Source organism: Beta vulgaris, chromosome 4 (assembly GCF_026745355.1).
Source record: "Beta vulgaris subsp. vulgaris cultivar EL10 chromosome 4, EL10.2, whole genome shotgun sequence".
In the NCBI taxonomy this organism is placed as follows: Eukaryota; Viridiplantae; Streptophyta; class Magnoliopsida; order Caryophyllales; family Amaranthaceae; genus Beta; species Beta vulgaris.
This window is the reverse complement of record NC_079205.1, coordinates 23,758,169-23,782,933: the sequence shown is the minus strand read 5'-3', so window position 1 is coordinate 23,782,933 and position 24,765 is coordinate 23,758,169. Positions and strand designations below refer to the sequence as shown.

Here is a 24,765-nt window from a genome sequence, read left to right as displayed (position 1 = left end):
TTTCGTTTGATGTATTTAGCTTTTATATAATGTGAATTTTCTAATAATCAGTTTTCGTATGACATAATCGATTTTTTCCTTGTATAGTCAACGTTTATGTGATAAAGTTAGTTTGTGTATATTATTGTAAATGCGATCCATCCAAAATGTTTTGATCCAAAGGACACAAGCCCCAATACACCAATTCGACACGTGATGATCCGCCGCCCAGTGGAGCCCAAGACTTTGATTATTTTTGCAAGTACATTTAGAATAAGGATAGCTATTTCATATACCCCCTATTTTTACTGAAACAGATAGTATTACTGCAATAATATCATCACCATTTTCACACGTTGTAGCTATTTCTTTTGAGAAATCAAATATGGCTAAAATCAAGAGTATCAAATCAAAGATAGAATAAGGAATTCTTTTCTAAAGATAACTAAATCACAGGCATGGTGTGCAACTACACATTTCCATAAACTTTGAAGCTGCGGCCAAACCACTTCTGATAGCACCTTCCACGTTTGGACTGACACAGAAGTCTCCACAAACAATCAATCGCTTGTTTACATCCCAGAGGCACTTATCTTCTCTAGCTATGCTAATTGTTGGAAAGGCACTGCCCCTGCAAAAAATCATTAAAGGAGTTACAATAGTTTAGAAACTAAAAAACAAAAGAATCATTGTTTTTGAGCTCATTTTGAAGTAAAACATAAAGCCAACCATATTTATTGGCTCCTTAATCTCCATTCTTGGAAATTTGAATAAGTCAAGAAAAAGAAAATAGTGAAATATATAACTCTCAAGTATAGTCAATCATACAACGAGTCACAAATTGGTAAAAACCCTAGAATCATGTTTAGTAGAGTGTTGTCATAAAGATTATTTATTATCTAATTCTCCTAGTCAGCTAGTTTGTTAGTTAGATTAGTAACTAACTCTTGTATATATAGAGACTCTTGTATATTGTGTTAGTTGAGTTTTATAATCAATAATATTTTTCTTTTTCTTCTCTCTATTACGATTCTCTCTGGATTTCTTCTCTTGATAATGAATCATTTTTTATTCTTATTTTCTTCATTGTATCAAGGCTCAAATCTCTCTCATGAGATTGAGGTCGTTCTACTAAAGCTTGAATTCATTTGAGCTTGATTTTGCAAGTAAAATTCTTGCGATTATTATTACGAATTTTGATTGATTTCTTCAATCAAACTGATTTCCGATTTCATATATCTTGCAAATCAATCAAATTCTTAAAAATTTAATAGCAATTAGTTTCTTTGTATGGCGAAAATGGTGTAAGTAATGTTTATAATGGAGATAATGTTGATCCACTCTTCATTTATACATCTGAATCATACTCCATCATTAGTTACTCCAATATTTTATGGTAATAACTTCATGAGATGGAGTAGAAATGTCTATCATGCTTTAATTGCTAAAAACAAGGGAGGATTTGTCAATGGATCATTACTTATGCCTGGTGAGAAGGATAAAAAATTTCAAAAATGGATAAGAGCTTATTAACATGGTGATGAGGTAAATATTGAGCTTTGAATCTGATCTAGTTGATGACTTTGGATTTAGGGAGAATTCAATGGAATTAAGGAGAGAATTATAGCAATGATTCGGTCAATCAAATGGACCATTGATCTATCAATTAAAGAAGAACATCGATAGTTTGAAACAAGAAAATATGACTATTATTGCTTATTGTGGCAAAATCAAGAAGTTGTGGGATGAATTGCAAAGCTTAAAGATGTTTCCAGAGTGTAACTGTGGAGCCATAGTTCTTGTAAATTTAATTTTCTGAAGGAATTACAAGATCTTGAAGCTGGAGACAAGTTAATGCATTTTTACTTGGTCCGAATAGTGGTTTTAATACTCCTATATCAAATATTCTTCATATGGATCTACTACCTTGTACAAATCGTGCTTTTCAATTGCTCGGCAAAGTGAAAAAATGATGAAGTGAGTGCTAGTAATGTTGAAATTAATGCATAAAGTAGTTCTATGGTTGCACAAAGGATGTATAAACCAACATTTCACCACAAAAATTCATTTTTTAATCAATTTAAGGATTGGAAGAAGAAAATGGAGAAATTTTGTGATCATTGCAAAGCAGGAGGACATACTATTTATCAATGCTTTAAATTCATTGGTTACCCTGAGTGGTATAAAGGTGTTAAAGCTGAAAAGAATGGAGCTACACACAACAATTACAAAATTGCAGCTAATGTTCACACTGATTACGGAGATTCAACGGCCTATATATCTAGTAAATATGTAAAAGTGAAGGCTTGGTCTCCTTTAATTTTGAACTACTCTTAAAGGAGATCTCTTTCACTCAGACTTGGCTGCATAGATGGACACAATTACATGCCCAGGTGCAGTGCAAGATTATGCAGTTTCAGCGACTTCATTCTTGGACAAATTTGTTATTGCTAATGCAGCAGCCAGCAAGGATAGCTTTTTGTTTATAATTTTGTATCTTTGTTTACTTTGTATTATGAGCATGATTAGTATAAAAACTTCAACTTCTATCTATTTATAGTTGTTTGTGTGTCAATTTGGCATAAAAATGAAAAAAAAAAAAAACGGGGGGGGGGGTCACAAGGGGTGCAGCAAAAACCGCAACCCTTAGTTGATAAAGGGCTGCGGTTAATGACAAAACCACAGCCCTTTATCAACTAACGACTGCGGTTTTTAGCAATAACAACAACCCTTAATTGATAAAGGGTTAACAGCAGCCCTTTTACACACTAAAGGTTGCGGTTTTTAACCGCATCCCTTCCAAAATGTCACGGTCAAAAAACGCAGCCGTTGGCCCCTCTTGACTACAGCCCTTGGGCCCTTCTTAACCGCAGCCCTTGGCCTTTTTTCCTCTAATGACTTCATGTTGAACTTTGGAGATCATATAGAGTTGTTGCATTGAATGGTGCATATTACTTTTTCATAATAATAGATGATCACAATAGGATTGTTTGGACATTCTGTTGCATAATATATCTTAAGTTGTTAAAACTATAGCTGATTTATTGGCTTTCATTGACAATCTGGAAGCTCGGACTCGGCCAACACCCCCGCCGCACCGGTGTCGACACGACACAACACGGGTGCGGACACGAAATCCGGGTCGGACCTTTGGGGGAGGAAGTGGACTCGGCACTTTAGGGTTTCAAAAACTTGGGTTGAAAATTTTTGGGGCTATGATGCTTTTGCAGAGAGAAAAGAAAGAGAGGAGAGAGGAGAGAGGAGAGAGGAGAGAGAAAAGAGAGAGATAAGAAGGGAAAAGAGAGAGGAGAGAGAAAAGTGCATGATTTTGGTCTTTGGGAATTGTCAAGACTTCAATACTTTAATGGTTGAAGCTTTCAATACTTTAATATTTTTTTCTCTTTCTTTGTTCTCTATTCTTTAATGATTCAAGCTATCATACAATATATTCATTATTTCACCTCACCATATACATCCTTGTTATGTGATTTGTAGGATATACAACTTATTTAATACTTTATGCTTTTTTAATAAATTAATTACTAAAAAATAATTATAAAAAACTAAAAATATATTTCAGATACAAATAATTAATTCAATATTTTTTAACTGGTTGTCGTGTCCCCGAGTCCGTATTCAAAATTTGGACACTTAACAAACGAGTCCGCGAGTCCTTAAGTTTAGAATTTTTCGTGTCCGACCCTCGGACCCATACCAGAGTCTGACTCCCGTACCCGAGTTCGAGCATCCTAGCTCAGTTCAAAACAAACGTGAAAGGGATTAGGTCTGACCATGGAACTGAAATAATCAAAGAACAATGTTTAAGGTTGTTTGCATATAGAGGTATAATACATCAAAGAAGTGTTCCTCATGTTCCTCAACAGAATGGTAGAGTTGGGAGGAAACATAAACACTTGTTAGAGATGGCAAGAGCATTAAGGTTTAATGCTAATTTACGTAAGAAGTTTTGGGGAGATTGCTTGCTTATAGCTACTCATTTGATTAACAAGTTGCCTACAAAGATTATGAATTGGAAATCTCCTTGTGAAGTCATAATTTACAAAAGTCCTTCATACACAAACTTGAGAGTATTTGGATGTTTGTGTTATGCATATAACATGCAGACTCACAAGGATAAATTTGATACAAGAGCTAGACAATGCATATACTTGGGATATTCTTATGGTCAAAAAGCTTATAAAATTGTATGATTTGAATACATATACTAGTTTTGTTTCTAAAGATGTTATATTCTATGAAATAGTTTTTTCTTATCCTACAAATTATGCAGCTTCTCAATGTTGTCCTGTGTCACTTGTTAATTTTGGCACTGAATCTGCTACTATTCCTTCTTCTCCATTGACTACTGATTCTTCTCATTCACATACTCTTATTCCCATAGAACAACCATTAATCTCATACTCATTTGTCTTCCGAAAATATTGATTCCACTTTCACAAATCCATTATGTTTCTCCTATTCTTTCTTCTAATAAATTTCACACAAACACTTCTCCTATGATATCTTCTGAGCCTGTTCCTAATAACTCTCACACAAACACTTCTTGTCATATAATACCTTCTGATGCTGTTCAAGATATGCCAAAAAAAAGTCTTCCATAACAGTTATTCCTTCTGTTAAACTTGCAGATTTTGTTACTACCTATATTCCTCACAAATATCATACAGATTCTCATTCTTTTTATTCTACTGAATCAACTTCTTTTTCTCTTAATTCTTCTTAATTTGTCCCAACACCTGACGATCCAGAATTATTACAATACATTTTGATAGGAAGAGGAATAGAGACCTCAAGCCATGTATCCAAACTAACTTAGTGGCTGTAACTGACATACTTCTGTGTTCAGCTTTAGCAGAAGATTTGCTAACTGTACATTGCTTCTTTGGTTGTGCATTGCCTGAGGATTTATGAATAATTAAGAGCAAAATAAGCTGATTCAGTAAAAAAAATTAAGAGATGCTTGCGTTTGTGCATCGCCTGAGGATTTGGCGGCATTACTTGCTCGGTACGAAGTTTATAGTGCTCACCGATAATGTTGCCAATACGTTCTTCCAATCTCAGAAGAACTTGTCACCAAAACAAGCCCGTTGGATGGAATTTCTTGAGGAATACGATTTCACTTGGCAGCACAAGCCTAGTAAACATAACATGGTGCCGGATGCTCTAAGTCGTAAAACGCAAGAGGTGTTTGCGGCTATTTCGGCAGTTGAGTCAGACTTTACCAAGCGTGTGCGTGAGGAAAGCAAGAATGATCCAAAGTATGTTTGGTTGTGCGGTCAAGTGGAAGATGGTTCGGTGCGAAGTACTGGATTGATAATGGGTTGTTGTTGACAAAGGGGCGTAAGTTGTACGTCCCCTCGGGTAAATTGAGGCATGAGTTGCTAAGGTCGGTTCATGATTATGTTTGGGCCGGCCATCCCGGAAGGGAAAGGACGCAAGCGTTGTTAGAAAGAAGCTATTTCTGGCCAAAGATGCGATGGGAAGTTGAGGCTTATGTGAAGTCCTGCCATGTATGTCAGTTGGATAAAACTGAGAAACACAAGGAGGCGGGTCTTTTGCAGCCTCTATCTGTTGCGGAGAAACCATGGGTGTCGGTTTTAATGGAATTCATATCTGGGTCCCCGAAGTCAATGGACAACGATCGATCATGGTTATGGTAGATCGATCTCGAAGTATGTTGTGTTTATTCCAGCTCCTAATGCATGTCCTGCCGAGGAGGCAGCGAAGCTTTTCCTAGGCTATGTGGTGAAGTACTTCGGACTTCTAAGTGACATCGTTAGCAATCGAGACACCAGATTCATCGCAAGGTTTTGGGTGGCGCTGTTTAACATGATGGGCTCCCAACTGAAATTCTCAACTGCGAATCATCCTCAAACGGATGGTCAGACGGAGCGTATTAATGCCTTGTTGGAAGAGTACTTGCGGCATTATGTGCCGGCTTTTTGCAGAAAAACTGGATAGAACTCTTAGACACTGCTCAGTTTTGTTACAACTTACATAAGAGTTCATCTACGGGGTTGAGTCCTTTTGAGTTGGCAATGGGGTGGCAGCCTCTAACCCCACATGAGATAATAAATGTCCAGCCGCACATCCTTTGCTAACAGCCATCAAGAGTTGATGGAAGAGGCAAGGGATAGCCTTGAGAAGGCAGCCCACCGCATGAAGAAGTATGCGGACAAAAGTAGGAGGCCTTTGGAATTTAGTGTTGGGATAAAGTGTTGTTGAAGCTTACACCCCAAATCTGGAAAAAGATAAACACCAAGACTGCTTAGAGATCCTTGGTTCCGAGATACGATGGTCCCTTTGAGGTGATGCAAAGAGTTGGTGCAGTGACATACAAGCTGAAGCTGCCGGAGATATTGAAAGTCCATCCGACATTTCATGTGAGTTACCAGAAACCATATCATGAGGATGAGGAGGGCCTGCATCCAACATCTAAGCGGAACCCACCGACAATCCGGAAGCAGTTCACTAAGGAAGTTGAAATGATTCTGGATCGTCGGGTGTTGGGACAAAGTAAGAAGTACCAAAGGATTGAGTACTTGGTCAGATGGAAAGATTGTCCCGAGTCACAGGTTTCGTGGGAGAGAGACACCACACTCTGGCAGTTACGAGGGCAGTTTGCTCAGAGAGAGGGGCTTGTCTCTATCGTCATTGCCTATAAATATACACCCTTGGGGGATGTCCAAGGGGTTAGACGAATTGTACAAACATCCTATGAAATAAAAGTGCTATCTTTAATTATATGCTTTCTATGAATATTATTGTTACGATTCATCATACGAATATACTGTTAGGCTCGTTAGATCGTGATCTAGCGCCCTCACGCCAAAAACGAAAATTCACGGTCTGACAATTTGGCATCAGAGCCAGGTTCGTGATTATCCATGCCCCGCGAAAAAAATCGAAGTTCAAGAAAGTTTTGAAGCCTACTGCCCTATACTTGCGTGAAATTCGAAGAAATAGAAAGAAGAGAAGACGGTTTTACGATAAAGTTGTCTACAGTGCCATTTGCCATTGATACACTTGAAGGTGCGTTGAAATTTCTTCATCCTAATCATACGGGGTATTCTATCCATTTCTCGGACGAAATTCCTCAAAATCAAGGATGGCACAACCCAGTCCCGCCAGACTAGCGTTTTTCCGACGTATTAATCATTTGCAACAAGAGAATAGTCGGAGAACAGAATCTCGAAGAACCGAAACTATGAAATTCGAAGAAATAGAAAGAAGAAAAGACGGTTTTACGATAAAGTTGTCTACAGTGCCATTGATACACTTGAAGGTGCGTTGAAATTTCTTCATCCTAATCATACGGGGTATTCTATCCATTTCTCGGACAAAATTCCTCAAAATCAAGGATGGCACAACCCAGTCCCACCAGACTAGCGTTTTTCCGACGTATTAATCATCTGCAACAAGAGAATAGTCGGAGAACAGAATCTCGAAGAACCGAAACTATGTCTGGACGAAATTCAAAGGCTCGTCTTGATCGTATCGAATCATATTTGGGTATTGGGGGCACTGATGAACCTCCCGTTAACATGGCAAGGAGGCGGGTCTTTTGCAGCCTATATCTGTTGCGGAGAAACCATGGGTGTCGGTTTCTATGGATTTCATATCTGGGTTCCCCGAAGTGAATGGACAGCGATCAATCATGGTTATGGTAGATCGATTCTCGAAGTATGTTGTGTTTATCTATGAAGCACGGGTACTTCCCCGGAGTGCCGTTTCCCGTACCGGGGACGGATACGGGACGGATACGCTGGAAAAACGTCCCCGTGACGACTCTCGAGTGGTGGGGACGTCGGATTCAGTTGGGGACTGCTAGGGTGGTTGATTGGGACGTTTTGGAGACGGATCTTGAAGCTTTAAGACGTACCCATTCTGCCATGGCCGGATTTCTTGAAGCTTTTGGCCGGAAAGTCGTGGTTTGTCAAGAACCAGTAGCCGTGCGTTAGTTTGAAGGAGAAGGGAAGAGAGAGAGGAGAGAGGAGAGAGGAAAAATATCACGCGATATCATTATAAAAAAAACTTGTTGGCTGCCAACTATATTTCACCTTTTCTTTTTTTTTTTTTTTTTTGACCGATTCTTTTTTTCTTTTTGAATAGATAATGAATTGCCCTTTTTTTCTCCTTTGGCACGTGGTATAGTGAATCCCCCCTTTTTTTTTGACCGGTTCTTCACTTCTTCTTTTCAAATTTTTTAGTTTATGGCTTTATGCCAGCTTTTATTATAAACTACAACAAAAAGATAAATGTTAAAAACAGTAGAGTAATATTTTTCTCGATATACTTTGACAGTTTGACTCATTAAAAATAAACTATTTTTTTCCAGATTTAATTTTTATTTTATTTATTGCCGAATCCATGTCGTACCCGTTTTTTGAAAATTTGATTTTGCCGTTTTCCGTCCCCGTACCTGTACTCGTATCCGTCCCCGTATCCGTTTCCGTGCTACCTAGGTGTTTATTCCAGCTCCTAATGCATGTCCGATCAAGGAGGCAGCGAAGCTTTTCCTAGGCTATGTGGTGAAGTACTTCGGACTTCCAAGTGACATCGTTAACGATCGAGACACCAGATTCACCGCAAGGTTTTGGGTGGCGTTGTTCAACATGATGGGCTCTCTCTCAACTGCGAATCATCCTCAAACGGATGGTCGGAGCGTATTAATGCCTTGTTGGAAGAGTACTTGCGGCATTATGTGCCGGATTCGCTGAAAAACTGGTTAGAACTCTTAGACACTGCTCAGTTTTGTTATAATTTGCATAAGAGTTCATCTACGGGGTTGAGTCCTTTTGAGTTGGCAATGGGGTAGCAGCCTCTTAACCCCACATGAGATAAGAAAGCAGAGCAAGGATGTGGGTTTGTCCAGCCGCACATCGCTTTGCTAACAACCATCAAGAGTTGATGGAAGAGACAAGGGATAGCCTTGAGAAGGCAGCCCACCGCATGAAGAAGTATGCGGACAAAAATTTAGTGTTGGGGACAAAGTGTTGTTGAAGCTTACACCCCAAATCTGGAAAAAGATAAGCACCAAGACTGCTTAGAGATCCTTGATTCCGAGATACGATGGTCCCTTTGAGGTGATGCAAAGAGTTGGTGCAGTGGCATACAAGCTGAAACTGCCAGAGAGATTGAAAGTCCATCCGACGTTTCATGTGAGTCACCAAAAACCATATCATGAGGATGTGGAGGGCCTACATCCAACATCTAAGCGGAACCCACCGACAATCCGGAAGCAGTTCCCTAAGGAAGTTGAAATGATTCTGGATCGTCGGGTGTTGAGACAAAGTAAGAAGAATCGAAGGATTGAGTACTTGTCAGATGGAAAGATTGTCGCGAGTCAGAGGTTTCGTGGGAGAGAGACATTACACTCTGCCAGTTCGAGGACAAGGTTGAGGAGTACTTGACGAGGGCGCCAAGCACTTCAAGTGGGGGTGGTTTGTAAGACTCCTATGTGCCCTTGGGCGGGCATGGTGTGGCCTTGGTCGACGACACACCTAGATCTACCTAGGATGAGTCAAGGTGGAGTGTGGACGACGACGCAACTTCGTGAAGGCATAGCGTGGGTTAAGTTAAGCCACGGCACGTTGAGTGTGGTCCTGGAAATATCCTAAGAGGATGGCTTATGATGGGGGTTGACTGAGTTGCAAGGTCTAAGGTGTGGCTCATGTGCGCTGGGAGCATGAGGCCTTGCCTTAGAGTGTTGGGCGCATGGCATCGGGCTTCTGGAAGCTTGGTCATGTGTTGTGCACGTGTGCGTGGGCTGCACGCGCTTAGTATTCCTTAAATAGTGAAGTGTTTGGGAAATAAAGGGCGTGTGCATGCCACGCGCCCGTGTCCATGATAATGTATCAGGAGCGAAGCGACACGACGGTTATTACTTGCGGTTACTGCTGACTGGGTGCAAGGGTCGCATATTTAGGCGCGCTTGTTACTGCATGCTGCTGGCTGCCACATGGCTCGCAATTACGAGGGCAGTTTGCTCAGACATAGGGGCTTGTATGTGTCATCATGGCCTATAAATATACACCCTTGGGGGCTGTCCAAGGGGTTAGACGAATTGTACAAACATCCTATGAAATAAATGTGTTGTGTTTAATTATATGCTTTCTGTGAATATTATCGTTACGATTTATTATACGAATATAGTGTTAGGCTGGTTAGATCGTGATCTAGCACCCTCACGGCAAAAACGATAATTTACGCTGTGACAATTTGGTATCAGATAATAATTTTGGTATCAATTGTCACAGCGTAAATTTTTGTTTTTGCCGTAACGGCGCTAGATCACTATCTACCAACCTAACAATATATTCGTATGATAAATCGTAACGATAATATTCACACAAAGCATATAATTAAACACAACCCTTTTATTTCACAGGGTGTTCGTACAAATCGTCTAACCCCTTGGACACCCCCCAAGGGTGTATATTTATAGGCAATGATGACAGAAACAAGCCCCTGAGCAAACTGCCCTCGTAACTGCCAGCCACGTGGCAGCAGCATGCAGTAACAAAGCCCTAAGCAGCGCGCCTAAATACGCGACCCTTGCGCACAGTCAGCAGTAACCGCAAGTAATAACCATCGCGTCGGCGCGTGGCATGCACGCGCCCTTTATTTCCCACGCACTTCACTATTTAATGAATACTGAGCACATGCAGCCCAGCACTCTAAGGCAAGGCCTCATGCTCCCAACGCACATGAGCCATGCCTTAGACATTGCAACTCGGTTAGCCCCCATCATAGGCCATCCTCTTAGGATATTTCCAGGACCACACTCAACGTGCCCTGGCTTGACTTAGCCCACCCTATGCCTTCACGACGTTGCACCATTGTCCACACTCCACCTTTCTTCCTATCAAAATGTATTGTAAAAATGCATCTGCTGAACATTTGGCTTAGAATCCTATGTTTCAGGACAAGACTAAACATCTCAAGAGAGAGATGCAATAAGTCAAAGAGCAAGTAGAAGTTGGCTTCATCAATATAGTTCATGTGAAAAGTGCAGATTAGTTTCACGAAATCTCTGTCTTCTACACAACATCATTCTCTTTGTTCCAAGCTTGACCTTGTCTCACAAGTCTAGCTTGAGGGGGGATTATAAGATTATTTATTATCCTATTATCCTAGTAAGCTAGTTAGTTAGTTAGATTAGTAACTAACTCTTGTATATATAGAGACGCTTCTCTATTCTTTAAGTTCTGTTTTACAATCAATAATATTTTTCTTTTTTCTTCTCTCTATTACAATTCTCTCTCGATTTCTTCTCTTGGTAATGAATCATTTCTTATTCTCAGTTTCTTCACATCATTCACACCAAGCTGCTTTTAGTGAGATGGTAGTTATACTCTAGGTAGCATGGAAACGGATACGGGAACGGATACGGGTACGGGTACGGGGACGGAAAACGACAAAATCAAGTTTTCAAAAAACGAGTACGGCATGGATTCGGCAAAAAAAAAAAAAATAAATCTGGAAAAAATAGTTTATTTTGAATGAGTCAAACTGTCAAAGTATATCTAGAAAAATATTACTCCACTTTTTTTTAACATTTATCTTTTTGTTGTAGTTTATAATAAAAGCTGGCATAAAGCCATAAACTAAAAAATTTGAAAAGAAGAACCGGTAAAAAAAAAGGGGATTCACTATACCACGTGCCAAAGGAGAAAAAAAGGGGCAATTCATTATTTATTCAAAGAGAAAAAAAGAACCGGTAAAAAAAGAAAAGAAAAGGTGAAATATAGCTGGCAGCCAAACAACTTTTTTTTTATAATGATATCACGTGATATTTTCCCCCTCTCCTCTGACCTCTCTCCTCACTCCTCTCTCTCCTCCCTTCTCCTTCAAACTCAACGCACGGCTACTGATTCTTGACAAACCACGACTTTCCGGCCAAAATCTTCAAGAAATCCGGCCATGGCAGAATGGGTACGTCTTAAAGCTTCAAGATCCGTCTCCAAAACGTCCCCATCAACCACCCTAACCGTCCCCTACTGAATCCGACGTCCCACCAATCAAGAGTCGTCACGGGGACGTTTTTCCGGCGTATCCGTCCCGTACCCGTCCTGTATCCGTCCCCGGTACGGGAAACGGCACTCCGGGGAAGTACCCGTGCTTCATAGGTTATACTAGTTAGTCTACAAAGAAACGGCCACACCTTACTATATAAGCTTAATGAGTCACCTGAAAAGTAGCATAAGCAAAAAGTGACAACTATAAGATAAAAAATGAAACTGTCTCATGCTGAGACTGTCTCATTTGAGAATTTGACATATTGCTATGAGCTTCTTTACTATCCTCCCTCTATGGATATATTATAGCCCATAATTCAATTTATATCATTCCAAGATACAGGCTTTTTCCTAGATTTAGCAAGTTTAAATTTAATTTCAGTAGATTAGTTGGTTTTCTTTGATGTCTGTTAGAAATCCTGATCAATCAAGTAATCCACTCAGGTAAGGCTGTACAAAGCACAATTCAGACAGTTTGAAGGTTGGTCTGAAGGTTGCACTTCCCAGCCTTGTTTCAAAATCTTGCCGTTTTCTGTCCCCGTACCCAAATCCGCACCCATACCCGTACCCGTCTATGTGCAACCTAGGTATACCGTGACTTCTATTGTCATAGTGAGACATTTCCTCCAGGGGTGAGGCTGAGTCCACATCTCAAAGTACAGGATCTAACAGAATGTCCATAAATCATTACTTCGTCTATTATTTATATTTTTAGTTTTAACACTTTCCTACTTCAGATGTTCTAAATAGTTGCAAGATACCATTTGGCATACGGGTTCTCCGTCTCTCTCCTCATCACATGGGTACCCCTCTCTCCTCTAGTCCCCTATTACCTGGGTATCCTACATAAGTGTATTTCTCCCCTATGTTGCAACTACAAAAAAGAGGTAGATTATATCTTCATAAAAGGGATCCATTTAAAGACTCACCACCGATGAGCTTTCATGAAATAAGGCTGGGAAGTGCAAAGTCCAGTCCTTTGAAATTCCTGCAGAAGATCTTCAGAGACTCTTGCTAATGTTATATCAGAAGCCTTAGTACGTCCAGCATCAGCTATAACTTTCTTAGCATATTCCTCAGTGGAATGCAAGACCCAACATTCACTTTTTATCAAGGAACCAAAACACTGTATCAGGGAAGCTTATAGAGAGAAGTATGACACATTATACACATAACTTTCCAATACAAACACAAACCTAGCTGAAGCGCGACCTGGCTTACTGCTGTCACAAAAGGCACAGCTCAAAATTGCAGAGTTTATGAAAGACAACCCTTTCACTGGTATCTGGAGATAAAAATTGAAAATAAGATATAAAGACAACTTTTCAGTCACTAAAATACCACTAACCAATATTATGAAAAATCATAAGAAGAAATACGGGATGTTAAGGAAAATTTTTTAAAAGAAAACAGAACTTCTAAATGACAAGTTCAGGTAATCAGATATCTCACAGAGCGTAAAGGCTCATGGAAAGCCAGCATGAGAACAAAATAAGATCTGAAAGGTACTTCTTCTAATCTTGATGCCATTTGTGGTGCCAAATTCATATCTGCACAGACAATAACATGAAACCCACAGCTATGACACTAGTTAAAACCAGCAGCAGAATTTGCATTAATGAGGAAATGACAACAATGCCACCTACACTCCAACTTAGCGTATCATGGAGTGGCTAGAAATAATTTTTTTTCTGCAGTTACTAGTTAGACCTCTAACTTCAAGCATGAATGCTATCTGTAACCATTATTATCATATATGTGATTCAGTACATGGTGCATGCATATTTGTATTGATTTTTATCACAATGTCATTCAGATCTAAGCAACTTCATTGTGTTGGATTTGGCAGCGACATCTCTATCTAATAACAAAATCCTTTTCCTTAAAAGCAAAGCAATCATGTCGGCTCTGGTAGTGAAATCTCTATCCATTAATGGAATCCATTGTCCTTAAAGCATGATGACTTGACAAGTAGACAACACGGATATATATTTTTAAATCCGTCGACTAAAGCAAGAAAACTGCCACGATAAAAATACCCAAAATAAAGTGGCTCTTTTACTTGAATAGAACCATTTTCCTTAAAAAGTTTACATATGTAAAACAAAGACGGATCATAATTTAGAAGACAATACATCCTGTTATTCAAGCATGATGAATTGACGACACACAAGATATTACTTAACCGTCTAATTGAGCCCTATAAACTAGCACTATAAAAGAGAAAAAGATAAAAGACAAAACCAAAGGGATACATGAATTGCACACATTATGATCATTTTCCATGAATTATTCCATGTAGGTGCAAAAAGGCTAATGCTCTTAAAGTTAGAGTTACATCTGTCCCAATGACATAGCCGACAAAAAGGTTAAGTTTCTCGTCAAGTCCAAAAGGAAGTTAGCCGAGAATATGGCTTCTCAGTTCTCACCATCAGATGGAGATCAATAGTAAATTACCACAATGTAATGCTCAATTCAACACAAAACTGAAAAAACTACGAAGAGGAACACTAATGGTGTAAGTTCAGCATACAAAACCATATGTAAACACACGTTCCACTGATATAATACTCTAAAGATAGGTCAACCAAACTAATAGGAAAAAACCAATATACCAAGAGGTGGAGGATGTCCTGTTACATAGGTGAACCCAGGAGAAGCAAGAATTTTGTCTGTTGCTACCAGACCACTGAAATCACCAAGAAACTTTCCATCCAAACTGATCAAGGACCATGAGTTCTGATCCACAGCCCATTCCATCTTCGCAACACCAGTACCAAATTTGCTTTCTATTCCTGTAGAAAGAAGTTAGCTTTAAGAACTGGGGAAAAAAACAATTCTAGGTCAATACTCATTCCAATAACACCAATAGCATAATTACCGGGTTCGTCGCATAATGCTCTGCATATAGAATTCATGCCTGGTATGCCTACATACTTCCTGCTCGATAATTCCTGAATTATTTGTTCAGGACAAAAATAGATCAGTAACTGGATTAATTCAGCAGTATAAAGGAAAAAAGAGCTTTGAAGTTCACATAGTTACCTCCCCTAAAAAAAGAAGTTCACATGGTTAACAAAAGACAAAATAAAGTTTCTGCCAGGCCCGGTAAATTATGGACACACTATACGTGAGACTAGCATACTACTCTCAAGGCTCTTTTTCTTCTAATAAGGAAAAGAAACTCTCACCCCTGCAGGTCCCTAATTCTCTTGATCTCTATGTCCCAATCCATTCACATGCTTCCCTTTCATCATAAGTAAACATTTGAAGTAGGCAGTGGCTCGATAGAACTTCCCCTAGCTTTAGCAAATTGGATGCTTGAACTGTGTCAAGCATTACAATATTTGCAACTTTTGACTTTATAATCATGGCACCATTTTTAAAAACTCATTATTCAGTAACCATATATTTTACAGTGATTTCCTACTCTAGGAAGATATAGTTGTCATGTTTGATAATTCAATTACTACTTCTTTTTCCTTATAACAATATAAACATGTTAGAAACCAAGGTTTAACCATGCAAGAGCTGAATCAGATGCCCAGTACCGCAGTTATGGCAGATGTTTAAGGTCCCAAGGCACTGGAATCTGACAGCTTAAGGGCTGCTTAGCACCAATAAAGCTTCCTGAAGCAGGCTTAGAGTACATGTAAAGTTGGTCAAATCATGTAAGAGTCTCGTTTGGCAAGGAAGACATTTTCTTGGAGCTAGGTTTTGCAAGAAACTAATCATGGAAATTCGTCTATCTTTAAGTGTACATTTCCAAGTGCAGTAGTAGTCACATTTGGAACAAAAATGAATTGCTGAAGTCCCTCACTCTCCCTCTATCTATTTGTTTATACTATGACACCAGTTATATGGGGCTTGAACTCAATAATTAACTTTTTGAGCATTACACTGTCATGCAAATTGCATATCTCTATTACATAAGTCAAGGGAGGATGTGTGGTGTCCCTCTTTAAAATGACTAGAATATCCTCTAATAATTTAAATTAATGTTTTCTTTTTATAAAAACATAAAAAATGAGAATCAATGCAACTTGCCATATGAGTAAGTCAAAAATGGAATATTCAATCACCATTAATAACTTGACAAAATAGATTGACACAGTCAATTTACGAAATTAATTAGAATCTTCAATAAATAAAAAAGTTTGTGGTATTTAAAAAGTTCAAACAATATGGTTTATTAACATTTATAATCGTTAAAGAACTATACTAAAATCGCTGATAAGTAATTATTAAATCATCGACCAAATTTTTCAATGACGGTATTGAACAGTTAAAAATCACTCACCTTCAATTTATAAAGATAATAACATCTACAAAATAACCTTAATAATTTACATCACTACCAGATAAAAATCATTAGATCAAAAAAACATGTCCATTCGTATATATAGATATATAAGATTGTTGGCGCATGCATCGCGCGCATATGCGACTAATATAGTGAAGGGGAAAGCAACTTTCTTTTAATATTTCCATTAAGTTTAAGATCGATAAATTTGTATCCTGAGAAAATGGCTTTGAACAAATCACCTTGACGTATAGGCTTCTATCAAAATGACTACGCAATTGAGATTCAAGTTATGATTCGGAATTCTTCATTAAGTCAATGAAAAAGATATGGAAGCCAAAAGGTCCCATCTCTGCGTTCCTCGAAAGAAAAGGTTTCTTCATATTTAAACTTGGTCTATCAGAGGACATGTCAAAAAATTTGATGAAGGGTCCTTAGTTTTTGGCAAACACCTACATTCATATACAGAGATGGGCCCTTGGCTTCAAACCATCGATGGCGAAAACGCGAGAATTCCCGATTTGGATTTCCTTTCCTGAAAAATCAAAAATTTCTGAAAGAAATAAGGAACAATCTGGGATCGTTCATTAAAGCAGATGTCCAAGCTATAAAAGAAGAAAAATGTGCTTTGCAAAAATTCAGTGCCTTAATGAAAAACCTAAAGAATTCTTATGGCTAGGTCAAGTGAAACAAAAAATCGCTTACATGAATAGACCAATGTTTTGTAAATCCTGTGAAGGGTTGGGCCGTGAAGAGCAAAAATGCAACCACACAAAAGATCCCAGGAACCCCTCTAATGCGAGCTCGAAGCTCCAGCAGAAAAACCAGTCAAGTGCAGAGGTGGAGGATGGTGAATGGATACCGGTAAATGACAGAGCAAAAAGAGACCCTCCCAAATTGGTTAAATCAGGCCAAGTTTGGGAAAATAAAAAAAGTATGTCAATCCAGTTAGGAAATAAAAACGACTATAATGTTCTTTTTGGAATGAAAAGTTTCTTACTCACTCAGGACCAATCCTTACCATCAAACCTTCCCTTCAAACCCTACCAAACCATTTCAGTCGTTTTCTCCCCCTACCCAAAACAAACCCTTCTCTTGCAACCAAAAACCAAACACCTCGAAAAAACGATTTCAAGCCATGGAGTGGACAAATTCCTTTGCCTTGATGGTCCACAATAGGGGAAGGATTGCATAATTGAGCCGCTTCCTCCAACATCCGGAAGCTACACGGACTTTTATCCTCCCTCCACTTCCTTTACCATCAAATCCTCTCCTTATACCCTTAAAGCGATCATCATTGCTCTCAATAACCCCTCCAACTCCTACCCTCCTAGATAATTGGATCAACATGACAGAATACTCCAACCCTTTGAATTTAAGTGTAGGTTGGGCAATGATCTCCAAAAGTACGATCAGGGAGGCTTTGCTCCTCCCGAAGCAAGTTTCCAACCCTTTCCTGAATATGATGATGATGATGCCGTCGTAAATGGGGACTCTAGGTCCAGCTCACATTCCGATGTTGTCGGACTTGGAAGACATGTGCCCGGTGCTCCATGCACTGCTGACATGGAACATAGAAAAGCTTCAAAAAATTCAGAGCATCTTAGTTGTGCCATGGGAACTCCAAAGCTTCGTCTATCCAGTCCCCGAGATTCCGCGGCTAAGAGAACTCCTCAATATTACTCTAAGTTGGCTGGAAATAATAGCAGGAAGTGCTACCAATTCTCTCAAAATGGCAACTACAACATAGACAGTTTCTTGTGAACATGAAATGGGAGAAGAGAGCCAAAAGCTCAGGCTGACTCAGTATAACAAAAATAAGAGCGAACATATCACAATTTTTTCTATCTAAAATCCCAAGAATGGAGGGGTTTGATGGATCATCAACAAACAGAGCTCCACTCGAAACTAGAAAAATTACCCAAAATTAAGAAGAATATAAAAATCCTTGCAAATGCAAGGGGAATTGCTCGGTCTGCCTTCCGCCGAAATCTAGTGATTATCTCCGAAACCCAAATATCCATCTTAACTGTGCCATGGGAACTCCAAAGCTTCACCTATCTAGTTCCCAGTATTCCGCAGCTTAGAGAACTCCTCAATATTACTCCAAGTGGGCGGGAAATAATAACTACAACAGAAGCACAAAGACAGTTTCTTGTGAGCATGAAATTAGGGAAGAGAGCAAAAAGCTCAAGCCGACTCCGTGTAACAAAAATAAGAGCGAACATATCAGAATTTTTCTGTCTAAAATCCCAAGAATGGAGGGTTTGTTGGATCAAAAACAAACAGAGCTCCACTCGAGGCTAGAAAAATTACCCGAAATTAAGAAGAATATGAAAATCCTTGCATGGAATGCAAGGGGAATTCCTCGGCCAGCCTTCCGCCGAAACGTTGCGATTATCTCCGAAACCCGAATATCTAAGGACAACACGCTGAAAATCTGTGAAAACTTGCCTTTCAATGTTGCTGAAATGATTAAACCTCTTGGTCTCACGAAAGGAATTCTCATCTTGATTCTTGTGAAACTCGGGAGTGATCTCTTTCACTACCATAAGAAAGGAATCCGCGCTCTCCAGAGCATTATTCAGGTAACTTCCTCAAATATAAGCTTTGTTTTAACTGCAATTAATGCTAGCAGTGTGCATAAAAGTATATTGGAATAGTGGAATATCATAGAATCTATATCCCAGTCAATTGATTTGCCTTGGATTTGCATTGGTGCATTTAACGTAATCACTTCTCCAAGTGAAAAATGGGGAGGTAGAGAACCAAAATATTGTAGAATGATGGCTTATGTCGAAGCGATGGATAGATGTAACTTAATCGACCTTGGCTTCAAAGGTTCGAGATTCACTTGGTTCAACAAAAGAAAAAGAAACCGAATCTTCGAAAGATCAGATAGAGCTTGGGTCAATAGCCTTTGGGTAACTACATTCCCTGACCCTTCACCACCTCCAAAGAATGAGTTCTGATCACAACCCGGTCCTGTTAAACACAAAGCCACTTATCCAAAACAGAAAGAAAACCCCGAAAGTCTTTAGATTTTGAAACAATGTGGCTCCTTGAGCCGGGTTTGGCCTCTTTATAAACCAAATTTGGGACAGTGGCCACTATGGCTTCCATGTTAAAATTTCTAAAATGTCGGATTTATCGACCACTTGGGCAAAAAAAAATCTCGCTAATCTGTCCAAAAAGAAAAACAATTTGTTAGCAAGAAATACAGGCATTCAATGGGCTATAGACCATGACCCTAGGAAAGCTTACCTTCTAGAGTTAGCGGAGCACCCCAAAGCTGGACTAGAAAGAATCCTAGACCAAGAGGAAAACTTCTGGACCCTTAGAGCTAGGTCGAATTGGTTACTGGCTAGGGACAGAAACACAAATGTTTTTCAAACCTCTACTCTTATCCGCGGGAAAAGAAATAAAATTGAATACCTAAAAACGGAGTGCAAGGGAAATCTGGGATGATTAGGAAATTGAAGAAATATAAGAAAGGGCTGGTAAACTTACAAAGATAGCCGTATTTAGAACTCGGTGGAGTCGATAAACTTTTGGTTTAACCGACGGTTTGGTCCCACCCCCCGAGAGAGTACATGATTGGGCCTCTAAAAGAAAGAGAGGAGTGCAAATACCTTGTGTCCATGTCCGCTAAAAATTCTATCAACCTAGATGCACTCCCTCAAAATCTTTCGCAAGAATTTCAAATCTCATTGAAACCATACCATTAAATGATGAAATGGATATCTCCTAGTTTTCTTGTGGACCAATTCCGAAAAGTTCAATAATAAAGAAGCAATCTCTCACATTCAACACAAGCGTCTCAATCTCATTAACAACCCTTCATAAACAAGTGAACACGACTAGAACATCATTTGGAATGTTCCACGTCACCCAAAAATAAAATTCTTTATCTGGCGAACTTGGTGGAAAAGAAACCCAACAAACGAAAATCTTTTCAAAAGACATTATTTTGAGTCCCTCGAATGTCGCATCTGCTTCCACCCAAAAGAGAATATGCTTCACATTCTTAGAGATAGCCCGAGAGCTAGTAGCATCTCGGAGAGTATAAATAGACCAAATTGGACAAACACCCAGGCCTTACAAAAATGGTTAGAGAAAAATCTTGCTATAAGAGAACCCCGCCATGGAAAAATCTCTTGAATGTCATGTTTTCATTTACAATATGGGAAATTTGGAAAAGAAGAAACAATTGGGTTTTAAAAAAAAAAAAAAGAACGAAAATTTGGATAGTTTTATAGAAAACTCGACATGGTTTGCTCAAGAATGGTATTTTACCTAACCTAGCCCTTCCACCCTCACAATAAAAAAACCAAAACACCCCCAAATGGCAACCCCCTCCCTATGGATTGTTTAAAAATCAATGTAGAAGCTTCGTACACGCTTGTTTCTCTTGTAACATGTATTGGAGGGTTGTGTAGATCGGACAACGGATGGTGGTTGAAAGGATTTAGAGTAAAAAGTTTTTGCAATAGCTCAAAAGAAGCCGAAATCCGAGCTATCCTATTCATTCTTCAATGGGCACGAGAGGAAGGATGGACAAATATTAGTGTTACCTAATTCCCCAGCGAATTGCGAAATGAGAAAAACAAATTATGGTCGTTTTGGTTCATTTTTGGCTCATTTTGGGCGAATTAGCGAATTAAAAAGGCGAATTAGATAGCGAATTAGGTAACACTGATAAATATCATTATTGCATCTTATTGTAGACAGGCGGTTATAGACATCCAATCCATAGAGGAGAGTAAACAGCAACTAAAAAGAACCATTAAACGTTGCAGGACTCTCCTAGAGCAGGTTGGAGGAACCGTCGTGCAAAAAAGGAGAAAGGCACGTAGTCATATTAAGCTTGAATGTATGTTAACCTGATTCGGTTTGTACTAAAACTTATTATGGATGACAGCTGTTTGGGGCCAGATATATAAAACTCTAATGACACAAATAGCAGTCATGTATCTTCATTTAGGGCTATGCCCATAGCTTAATCTATCTTACGTCAATTTCGTCAAAAAAAAAAAAAAAATTGAACTTATGGGTTATGGAAATTTTACTCTGCACAGCCTCCAAGACCTTATGATGCAATTTTTATTGTAAATGTAATAGCTAAACTAATAACATTTTCAGAACCTTTGCCATATATAGTCCTGCTACATATGAACAATCCAATACAATCAATGCTCAGTTTTCTAATTAGTCAGCAATTATGAAATGTGGGTAAACACCAACCTGCAATGCTCAAGCTTGCTATTAATCACTATAGAGTATAGACTGCCCAACCTTTCCAACCCACCCTATGACCTCATATTCCTCCTCAACACAGGTCAGCAGGTTACAACCACAGAACACGGTGATAGTTGAGCTGACTCCACAGAAAGACAGAATTTGAGATCAACACGATCTTGTCCTTATATATCTGTAACAACAACTAGTAATTATCGTAAGAATCCACCAGAAATTACCCCTAGTGCACCTAGTATCCCAGGGGTTGCATGAATGTCCCCACGATCTCATCAAACTCTTGAAATTAGAACTCATCTCCACCTTCTCAAAGATGTTCACCTATGTATGTATGCACGTCTATAAGCAAATATAAAGGGGAGAAGGAGAGGGAAAGGGGAGAAGATCTGGGAGTTGCATCATCAGATTATCTCAAATATAAGCAAAAGCGAGATAGTAGAATCATTGGTCTAAAGAAGAATATGTTTGCAATGATCAAAACAACCCAACTCTTTTAGGAAACAGAGTAGCTTTTATTCAAACTACTGCACTCGTTAAATGGAGGTGCTTCTAGTGTAAAAATGATGCTGTAAACTTTAGAACACATCAAAGTATAAAGACACTGACCTCCCCAGAATCAATAAAGCTCTTAGAGATGCAATCAAATGTTCCAAATTTCTCTTTCCACTCTGCAACCAGACCTCTTGACTCCCATTCACGAATAACATCCAAAACACCAGTGTTTGTAACAGTGAAATAAGGAGCACCATGGTCAAAGAACAACTCTATCCCCTCTTTAGTAGTTTCCCTATTATATTACAAAAACGGGTTGGCAGGAATAACCAAAAACAACAACGGAACTTACGGCTACATCTAATAGCACATCTCATAAGAAAACAAATTAAAGAGGTCGCACCAACGCACAGAATGTATTATACATATCACAATGCAGCTTTTCCTATCTATAAACAACGAAATCCAAAAAGCTAATGAAACACCCTATCTACTTTAGAAAGTACTTAACCTCACTGTATTCTGCAGAACTGACTTGTCCTGCATTAGGACAGAAGAGAGATAACAACCCCTTCATAAACCTAAGGATCTACTCATTCCATTGTCAACTGTTTTTGGAGCCTCCTTTAAGCTTGTAAGTGGTCCAAACTACCCTCTTACTTCATGTGTAACCCAATCCGATTTTCATATTATTTACTTTTAACAACATATCATTGAAGATTCAGCACAAGAAATGCCATCCAAAAGACCAAACCTTTGAACTTAAATCTGTTTCTTAGGCTATATTCTCTTCATCTTATCAAAAGAAATAATTACTTGTTTTTGTTAAAATCAGGCCCAACCTTACCAGTACTTTTTAGACAGACCTTGTTTCAATTTACTAATTACCCTATATACCGAATTTTACACCAGTAAAAATGATGAAGATTAGATTTTTAATTAGTACGTTTTGAGACAAATCTGACAGGAGGCTGACATCAATATGTTTTTTCTTATGAAATAGTATCAAAACACAGTCAAAGTTCAGTAGACTTTGGTTTATGACATTATAGCATTATATGATCACGCTCCCTCCAAATCTCCATCCTCTAATTTGGAAAATCAGATGGATAATTTTGTGTTTGCTTTCCGTTTTGAGGGTTTCCAGACACTATATTTACATGTCTACACATTTCATAAGAGGCAGGTCATTAAACAAAGACAATCCATAGTCATTGCATTTTGTAGTGTGAACTTAAAAATATCTTAATATTCAATCAGTTCTCGACAAAGATCTTTCCAAACACACAAACATCATCTGCCCACTATTAATGTGAAACCATCATTTTAAAATTCCAAAAAAAAGTCAAAAGTTTCTCAAGTTTGAAATTCTGTAGTCCGTACCATTCCTAAACCCTTAGGTAATCATAGATTAACAAAATCAATTAAATCGACACAACTTGCAGTCTAAAAATGCAACAGCAGACTCTGCAAGATTTGAATTTTTGTTTCTTTCAACTAAAATCATGAAAATTCAACATCAAATCTTCAGAATTCTTCTCTATCAATATACTTCTATCATATAATATACTATTAAAAAAGAAAGTACTTTTCTCCTTTCGTAAACTTGCAATATCTGTAAATGGCACATGAAAGATGGTCCCATCTGCTTAAATTAAATTATAATATGAAAGAATATACGAAAAAGAGAAATGTTGCAAGTATTAAGAAAATAGAAAATATGTTGAGAGTATTAAGAAACTAAAAGTTAACCTTCTCTGAGACATGCGGCCACCAGGACCTCTACCTAGATCAAAAGCAGTAACCGCCACTCCATTTTTAGCTAAAGTTGACGCACATACTGCACCTGAAACTAATGATCCAAAAAAGAAAATTGGTAATTACAATTTCGAGCAAAAGAAATTCAAGATTTTGGAGATTATAAAAGGAAAGACTAACTTCCACAGCCAATGACGGCAACTTTGGGAACGACGCTTGACATAGTAATTAGTAATAGATCTTGTCTCTATGTCACGGCCACACTTTGTTATTGCTTGCTGCTATTATTCACCTGTTTGTGCTGCAACATTTTTGGGTCGGTTCTCTCCAGCTTATTTTCTTTTCAGTTCAGTTCAATTCAATTCAGCTCAATTCACTTCGGTTCATTACAATTCAGATCTGGATAATACATTTTTACTCTCACATATCACTATTCATTTCAGTTCAGTTCAAAACAGTTCAGTTCAGTTCAATTCAGTTGTTTTATGCCGAAGAGAACATACCCTTAGTTGTAGAATGCATTAGTGGATAATACTGGTGACGTTTTTATTTCTTTTCCAAATTTGGCATGTATGATTAAAGTCATAAAATATTTTGGAGAGATGATTGGTTTTTAAAATTGTGATATGTACTAGCTTACTATGTTTACGAGAAATGCTGGACGTTTTAATTTATGGATTAAAAAATACTACCAGCTATTTGTTTTTAATTGTTACATTTTTCATTTTGGGAGATAACAAAGGTTGTCTAAATATTTTGGAGACCATGTTCTAATTTTAAAATTAGGCCCCAATTAACTAAAAAAAGGTGGTTTCTATGATTGTATTTTTTTCACCAAATGAAATACCAAGAAACTCAAGCTATAACAACTTCATTCTTTCAACACTTTTCGAAGCAACTTTATCAACCAAGTTTGATAGTGAAGCTTTCAATAAA

At 38.4% G+C, this 24,765-nt stretch overlaps 1 protein-coding gene across 4 annotated transcripts; it reads right to left on the bottom strand.

Annotated features, from left to right (window-relative positions):
• Positions 1-264: 264 nt before the first annotated feature.
• On the bottom strand, positions 265-24,355 carry LOC104907595 (hypothetical protein). Of its 4 annotated transcripts, none has more exons than XM_048642960.2 (10): positions 24,337-24,355; positions 24,010-24,142; positions 23,824-23,923; positions 22,186-22,366; positions 14,902-14,974; positions 14,636-14,815; positions 13,473-13,570; positions 13,217-13,305; positions 12,950-13,123; positions 265-610 (listed from the first exon to the last, which is right to left on the bottom strand). In XM_048642960.2, the coding sequence occupies exons 2-10, from the start codon at positions 24,050-24,052 to the stop codon at positions 430-432; spliced, it is 1,119 nt and encodes a 372-aa protein (XP_048498917.1). In that variant the 5' UTR covers positions 24,053-24,142; positions 24,337-24,355; the 3' UTR covers positions 265-429. The 4 variants fall into 4 exon arrangements, with proteins under 4 accessions (XP_048498917.1, XP_048498919.1, XP_048498920.1 ...); XM_048642962.2 differs by lacking the exon at positions 22,186-22,366 and adding an exon at positions 16,780-16,858; XM_048642963.2 differs by lacking the exon at positions 12,950-13,123.
• Between the last annotated feature and the right edge of the window lie 410 nt (positions 24,356-24,765).